This window comes from Lipotes vexillifer, unplaced genomic scaffold (assembly GCF_000442215.2).
Source record: "Lipotes vexillifer unplaced genomic scaffold, Lipotes_vexillifer_v1.1 scaffold1442, whole genome shotgun sequence".
NCBI classification, from domain to species: domain Eukaryota; kingdom Metazoa; phylum Chordata; class Mammalia; order Artiodactyla; family Lipotidae; genus Lipotes; species Lipotes vexillifer.
In genome coordinates this window covers 1,910,085-1,918,573 of record NW_006797379.1, presented here as the reverse complement: position 1 = coordinate 1,918,573, position 8,489 = coordinate 1,910,085, and the positions used below count along the sequence as shown (strand labels likewise).

The 8,489-nt window shown below is 46.5% G+C and overlaps 1 protein-coding gene across 2 annotated transcripts in view; it reads right to left on the bottom strand.

Moving 5' to 3' along the window:
* SH3KBP1 (SH3 domain containing kinase binding protein 1) overlaps positions 1-8,489 on the bottom strand; it is a 358,145-nt gene that overhangs the window by 85,441 nt on the left and 264,215 nt on the right. For both annotated transcript variants that reach the window (XM_007469312.1, XM_007469313.1), the window contains one exon: positions 6,901-6,995. In XM_007469312.1, the coding sequence (XP_007469374.1) occupies positions 6,901-6,995 (95 nt within the window). The remainder of the gene's footprint in view (positions 1-6,900; positions 6,996-8,489) is intronic.

The following is an 8,489-nucleotide window of genomic DNA, read 5'->3' as shown; positions in this document are numbered from 1 at the left end:
CTTCCGATCATAACTTATCACAGCAATAGCTGTAATTTTTTATTTCTAAAGCACTTTCAGCCACAACATCTCACTTAATCCTCACAACAGCCCTCTCAGAGTAATAGAAATAGAAAGAGTGGAGAGAGAAAACAGAGAGAGTTTCTCTAATTCCTTAAGACACCTGCAGAGTTTTCTGTGTGTTGCAGGAGAAAAACATCCCAAGATGCTGTAGCAAGGATTACTAAAGTCCTGCCACTAAAGCACAGCACTTGGGAGAGAGATTACAATTAGGCTGAATGAACACAGGGTCCCTTTAGACAGTTTTATATAATTTGAGGAGGCATGTAAAGTTGAGAATCTGCATCAACTGCAAACTCATCTGTCTATGAGAAATCCGCAATCATCAAAATTTCTGGGTGGCACTGTTTTGACTGTCTACTGGTAAACTAAGGCGAAATGTTCTCCCACCGCCAAGTCCTACTTTCACCAACCTCATCTAATTTAAAAACTGTGTCTCTGTTATGGTAAACAAGCTCAGGAGGAAGAGTTTGGGTTTTTTTTTTTTTTAAAAAAGATTTTTTGATGTGGACCATTTTTAAAGTCGTTATTGAATTTGTTACAATAGTGCTTCTGTTTTATGTTTTGGTTTTTTGGCCCCGAAGGCATGTGGGATCTTAGCTCCCTGACCAGGGATGGAACCCACACCCCCTGCGTTGGAAGGCGGAGTCTTAACCACTGGACCACCAGGGAAGTCCCAGGAGAAAGAGTTTTGACCAAATGTGTTTCTAGTGTCAGGAATCTTCCCGTCAGTCCTGATGTCCAGGTTACTTTAAAGAGGAAGACAAAACAGCAGCAAACTGTATCCCTTGGGATTTCTAATGCTCTGAGGAGGAGATATATTGTGACTGCTGTCCCCAGTAGGGACATATGCAGTCTAACAAGACAGGCTATACTGCAAGAAATACATCCCGTGACATAAATGACTCATCTGCTGAACGCTGACATTTTTCAAATGTGGGTAAACCCTGATGATCCCAGACCTACACTTCACTTCTTCTCTCACTCATAAAACACGTCCTTCTAATGGGTCTGTCAGTGTGTCATCATTTTCGGGGTGACACCTGCTAATTTACTCCTCATCCCTGAAACCACATTTAATCCTACACTTTAGCTCTGCTAAAAGCTTCAGCAGTTGAGAGAGAAAGGGTCAAGGCCAGCAATCTACATAGCTGATCGGCTTTCTTATACCAAGCTGAGAACCCTTCATGAGATTTCTAAAGCCACTTTCCTGTGGGGAGAGAAGCAAGGAAGTCTGGAAACATTTTTCTCATGAATAAATGTTTCAATTAATAAATTAATGGGAGGGAGGCAGGAAGGGAAAATAAACATTAGAACAAACAAAAGAACATATCATCACAGAATGACAGGAAGGAGCTAGGGATGCCTCCTTTCCCCCCTCCCCCTCCCCCGCCTCTCTCCCTCTCCCCCGCTCTCTCTCTTTCATGGTGACAGCAAGCAGAAAACTAACCTGGGTCCGGAAGAACAGAGGAAAGCAAAATAGGCTGTGGACATGGGAAGAAAGAAGTGGGAGAGGAGGGCTTTAGGCACAAAAAGAAGCAACGTTAGCCCTGAGCTGAGCTCGTTATGTCCTCTGCACTACCAATCCACTTCTGTAGACGTGACAATGCAATCAGAAAGTCCTGCATGCTCCTGACCCTACGAGGTCAGAGACATGGACACAAAAATGGCGGAAACAGATGGATGGGGGAATGGCGCGGTAATATTGTTTTCCTAATAAAATAATGATAATGTCATTAATTTAAAAAGAAAGTTGCACAGGCACCTGCCCTACATATACCCGGCAACAGAGCGTGAGTCAATAAGTAGACAAGAGTCACCTCGGGGAGTGACTGAGCCGCACCTACCGCAAGCACCCACAGCCCCACAGGAAACAGAGCAATCCCGCCCTGCCAGCTCCCACGTTCAGGGTCAGGAGACCCTGCCCTGGCTCGGCCGCTGATTACTGTGAGGCCCTTGGGAAAGTCACTTCCGCGCTCTGGGCCTCTTCCTCCTTTGCCATCTGGACAGAACACCATGGTCCCGCCTAGCTCCCAGGGCTGCTGTGAGCATGCGTGAAAAGGCGGGGTGCTGAGGGGTCCCGGACTCTTGCTGCCAGTGGCCCAGAAGGGTCCTGCGCTGGGAAGCTCTGGTCCTGCAGGAGCTATTACTATTTTTTTTTTCATGATTCAGATTTTTTTAAGTTTATTTTATTTAATTTATTTATTTTTGGCTGCGTTGGGTCTTTGTTGTGGTGCGTGGGCTTCTCATCGCAGTAGCTTCTCTTGTTGCAGAGCATGGGCTCTAGGCGCGCGGGCTCAGTAGTTGTGGCTCGCGGGCTCACTAGTTGTGGCTCGCGGGCTCTAGAGCACAGGCTCAGCAGTTGTGGCGCATGGGCTTAGTTGCTCCGTGGCACGTGGGATCTTCCGGGACCAGGGCTCGAACCCGTGTCCCCTCCATTGGCAGGCGGATTCTTAACCACTGCGCCACCAGGGAAGGCCGGAGCTATTACTATTAAGTTAAATGCTCAACCACTATCTGGGAAAGGAGGGAGGAAAACACGTTGAGGGAGAGCTGGAGGAAGCTGGTGAGTTAGAATCAGTCCTGACTCTGCCCTCACAGCAGCAGGTCTAGCTCAGACATTTGGGGTCCCTGGTTTGATACATCCCTGGTTTGATACATCCCTAAAGGCGAAATTCCTAGTTGGTATATTTTCGTAGTGGTGACCGTCTACCTTTAGCTACTCCACTGGGTTCCCTCTTTCTTGAGAGGCGCATATATCGGTTTTCTGTCCCCTTCTCCTTCCTTCCGACTCCACCACACCGTGACTTCTTTAGTCAATAACATTACCTTTCTCTGTGTTTACCTTGATGTTGTAAAATAGGCTTTATAACCATGAAGAAAGGGGGTTTCTGTTTGCTTTGTAACAGGTCAGAGACAGCCACTCAGGGGAGCCTTTTGATAAGAAATACCCAAAGATCTTTGTTTACAGAGGGGTCACGTGAGAAGCCCTTCCTCCTAGGTTACCGGGGGCTGGGAGGAAAGGGCCATTGCTCTGAGGCCAGGAGGCTGTTGGCCAAGGGCAGGGACATCGTCCCTCTGCACAGCTGGGCTCGCTCTGCCCCAAGCGGCAGTGGTCAGGGCAAGGCACATGCTTCACGGTACAGCCTCGCCTGACCCCTTCTCCAGGGAGCTTCTCAGGTTGGAAACGAGACCCAGAGGCTTCTGAACCCTTTCAACCACGCTCTGAGCACAAATCAGGAAGGCAGGGATGGGGGTGGCAGGAACACAGACGCAAGAGCTATTTTTATTTTTTTAAGGAGCTATTTTTGAGTGACTGGAAATAAAAGCTAAACACAGGTGTGTTCTGCACCCGTGGACATGTTCCCAAATCCACAAGAATTCTATTTTATAAATAAACTAAAAAAGAAACCATTCGGGTTGCCACATTTCATCCTAGTTTCCAGGGACACACACAAATAGTTTGGGCCTTTGTGCATTATTTCAGGAACCGAGGAGGGCGTATAGGCACCCACTAAAGGTGTATGACTCATTTTCTAGAAAGCTATATGAAGTGACAATCTAGGGCTAAAAATGAGGGCAACGTCTGCCCTGTGACTCCTGCCACAGCTCATAAAAGCAGGGCAAAGGGAAACCACCTTAAATGACTATAAAATGAAACCACCACCAGAATTTGGGGTAAATCAAGAACGTCTAGAGCAAAAGCCATCAAATTTAGAGAAGAGCTATTTCATCTCAACTCATAATACAATAAAGAGGCATATCAAAGTGCATATTAAACAAACTGTGGCGAAACTATTCACTCTGCAATATGAAAAGCACACAGTCATCTAAATGAACTTCTGGGCGATACCTAAACTCAGAGCAAGAGTAAGACTTTTCTATAAAGCAGGGTTTGACAGACTCAGATTCCATCCTTCCCACCCTCAGCAGGCAAAATATTTATGGCATGTTTTCTTTCCAAATTCTTGCTGAAATCTCACCCACTGTGAATTCTCACCCACTGCAAATTCTTACCTAGCTTATTTTTTTTTTTACCACTGTTACCTACTCTATATCACGGCATTCCAGCCCCAGCTATAAACTGGGCCCAGCCACAAGAGCCCTTGCATTCCCATTTCTGAGGTCAGAGAAAGAGCAGAGATGAACTGACAGTTCCTAGGATTACAGGTACCAGTGATGGACCCCTCCCTGCGAGAGGCACTTATACACAGCATCTTAGTACATCCTCATGGCTGCCCTGTGAGGTCGGCTTTAGGGCTTTAGGGTCTGTGGCCAGACCACGTGGCCAGATATCTAGCCCGACCTTACAATGAAGGAGAGAAAGTTACCAAAGCCCTTCGCTGGAACAGAGAGGTTACACGAACAGAGGCTGTTATGGGATGATAAAAGGCAGGAGCTAGGGTGATAGGGATGCAGCAGGTGGAAACTGGAGCTGGGGAAAGCATCCCTCCATTGGTCAGCCCAGGGCTCTCCTGTGGAGCATGCTCTGTGGAAGGTGCTGGAGAAAGGAGGAGGGAGGAGGCCCTGGAGGTGCAGACCAGGGCCTGGCTCTGCCAGGGACAGAACTGGCAGGGAGGCAGGAAGGCAGGATCCTCGGGGGCTGGCGCTGCTGGCCTTGGGGGTGGGGGCAGGGTGAGACCAGGAGGAGCAAGTGCCAAGATGAGCCACCCAGGCGCTCTGGCCCGAGCAGCACAATTAGTGTGCGAGCCAGGACAAGGGACCAAGTGGACAGGGAGGGTGCCAAGTGCTCGTTTTGCAAGTGTAATTGTGATATCTGTAAGCTGCTCCTCAGGTCCAAACTGCTTCTAAACACATTCAACTGTGGAACCGGGGAAATCAGATGCAACCCTCAGGACACTCCTGAAAGCAGCCTTCCACCTCCGCCCCGTTCCTTTCTCCCTACTGTGTAGATAGGACCGGGAGAGAGTCCCTCTCTGACTAAATAAGCTCTTCAAAAAACTTCAATTCCTTTTTTTGGACTGGATGTCAGCCTGGCAAGGAGGAATGAAATCATCAGAATGAACGTGTTCTCGTCGTATATAATCAAATGACAAGGACTGGAATATAAGATGTTAAGGTAGAAATAGATGTGTTCAGACAAGAGACCATCCGTGGTGGGCTTTTCTTTCCCCCACACCTTAGTAAATGTTATTGTACATCCGGTTTCCAACTGAAAAGAGGGTGCCCCCCCCCAAACAAAAACAGGAAAGTGAGCCCCCCCCATTACAAAGAGTGGCAGTTGTTTAATCCTCTGGTCACTATATCATCACGGGGAAAAGTGCTCTACCCCTTCCCCTGTGGTAGTAGAACCAAGTCTCTGTGCCAGTTACCAGAGTATTTTTTATCATGCTTCACAGCCATTTCATGTATATGGTTAAGGGTCTGATTTAAAATAGGAAATGCACCGTGCCTAGGAAAGCATCCCGGAGGAGGCCCGCCCGCAGGACAAGGGGAAGGGTGGCAAAGAAAGAACTGCTTTGCGTCCTCAGCTGAAAAGCACGAGAAGGGCAGCGTTTCCCCTCCTCTGATTTCCTCCGGCCACATTCAACACCTACAGAGATGTACTGAAATAAGTTCATGGGAGAATATTTTACAGGTGAAAAGATAGATGAGTTCTGGGGCCATCAGCAAAGCAGGGAATAGTGTACTAGTCCAGAAAGTCGCCCTAGCATTGTCCAGCACACCACTTTTGATGGAGAGGGTGAGAGTGCCAAGCTTTCCCCCTAAAATAATCTGACCTTTGGCAATCTCCTTAACCTCTGGGGTCATGCATTCCCTGGCATCTATGGCTCAGGCTCGGAAAACACACAACCTCCATAGCCATTTCTTAAAGGTAACTGTCCTTGATTATAAGGTCATAAAGGGAAATCCTACCAATCACTTATGGACACACCCGGGGATGGGCGAGGGGGGATGGGCAACACCATGGTCCCTTGCCTCTCAGTAACGGCCAGAGACAACAGGACCCAGGGCCTGCTTCCCACCTTAAGCCCCTGTTCTCTCTCCCCTTTCCCTGCACCCTCCACCCTGTCAATGCTGTCCAGCCCCGCATGAACACAGGCAGCCACGTGATCCCCCAGTCACGCCTGTGCTAAGGGAATTCCACATTGCTTGCCACTTACCTGGATACGAGACTAAAAGCACCTTATACATCCTAAAGCCTACTCAGCTTTTTGTCCTAGTCAACCATCACAAAAACCCTATACTTCAGAGAAAAGGCCATATATTCCAGGAATTACTTAAATAATGGATCTTTCAACCACCCACTTGGTGAGTACCACTGCATGAAAGCATACACAGCACATGGTCCAGGCCCTGTTAAGCTGCATCACTTCACACAGACGTAGCCTAAAATCACTGCCTGTAGTGATAATAAAATCATCCGAGCTTCTCAGCCCCAGCAAGGCTCTCTCAGGCACGCTACCTGCCTTTGATCTGTACAGTAAACATTCTTTAAGCCTTTTCTGCCTGTGATGTACGACCTTGCCTTTTGGAAGCCCCTCCTTGGATACCTCATGGCACAGAGCTTTGCAGCCAGGGCTGCTGTGGAGGGCGGGCTCTCCGACCAAGCAGGCCGCCTTCCGCCTTCCGGGTTAGCCCTTCTGGGACAGGGCCACGCACATCTGCAGCCGGCTCCAAGGCAAACGGAATCTACTGGACTTTCAAGTGCATTCATTCAGCTGGCTACATTTGGCTTAGCCTGATTGAGAGGAAAGATGTAAGATTCTTCCTTGGGAATGCAGGATCATGAAAATTAACTGCTTCAAGGGTTAAAATATCCAGTCAACACCTCAAAGCGGTTCATAGTTTAGAAGGCAGGAGGGAACCTTTGTTTACCTTATTGATGAGAGTGACTATATCTCCTTCTTTGATTGTCAATTCATCGTCGTTCTGTGCCTCATATGGAAATATTACTTTGCAGTAATCCTTGGCTGTAAGAAGAAAAGAAAACACAACCCTTAAAATGCTTTATCTAATGAGCTGGCCCAGGAGGAGATGTTACATTAACTTCAGAGAAAAGCACGCTTAACAGAAAGAACACAACTACTGCGTAAAGAAAGAAGGGTCACCCTCGGAAAACTACCCAAGATCGCTCATTTTTGGTTCATGCATATTTATTCTCATTTTTCCCTCAAAAATCATGTGACATCATGAAAGCAACTGACTGCTTTGCTTCTCTCAGGCAGAAAAGCAAAAAAGGTTTCCTTGGTCTCAGAAAATAAATGTGTATTTTTGAATACTCTTTATTTTACATACCATTTTTTTTTAAAGATATTCGTCATGTATTTCTTCTTTAGGTCTTTTTTTAAAAAAATTAATTTATTTATTTTTATATTTATTTTTGGCTGTGTTGGGTCTTCGCTTCTGTGTGAGGGCTTTCTCTAGTTGCGGCAAGCGGGGGCCACTCTTCATTGCGGTGCACGGGCCTCTCACTATCGCGGCCTCTCTTGTTGTGGGGCACGGGCTCAAGACGCGCAGGCTCAGTAGTTGTGGCTCACGGGCCCAGCCGGTCCGTGGCATTTACATACCATTTTATATATTCTTCAGGTGAATGCATAAGTAGACATAATCTACAAAGAGCAAAAAGCTTAAGTTTTGCCCTCACTGTCTTTTTCCACACATCACTGAATCAGAAACAGGGTATCTGTATGTTACAAAGCTGACACGGCACTCAAAACAATGAGAAAGACTCCATTACGGTCCATCTTAAGAGACAGATGTCAATGGAGTTGTATGTGAACATGTGTCAACCACAAATGGCCAACAAATACTGACCAAATGCTCTTCGAACTTTTCAAATACGTCCCATGGTCTCTCTGTGGGAACCTGCCTACTCAGGAACCTACGACTGTTCATCAGAAAGGAAATGCACCAGCTTTCACCAAAGAGAGAAAAACACTAAGGCCACTCAAAATCCATTCAAATATGCCCTGAATTATATAGGCTTTTGAAAGGCTACCTGATATTAAAACCTTCTCTATTTACACAAAAGCACCTGTTTAGAAGACACTGAAAACATTTGTAAGGTATTTGGGAAACTAAGACTTAGAAAACAGGTTTAATGACACAGGACAGAAGGTGGAAAGAAAAATTCAAGAGAATTAGTATCTACCGGGACAGGTGTTTATTAGTCTGCATCAAAGTCAACAACCCTAATGGCTTTGAATGGCGTTAAATATTGCCCAACGATTAGGTCATTCCTGCAGACAGATTACAGCCTAGAGCTATATACATAAGTATCATTTACAGCGTTCCTAGTACAATTTTTATCACTAAAATGTGGGGTTCTTTTTATTATGGTTAATGTCACATCAATCAAAGAGAGTGATATATAAAAACAACGCAATAAAAAGTCTGTAATACAGACACACTGTGGTCTAGCGTTGGGATATGACAGAGAATAGGGAGGGAAGGAGGGAGGGAAG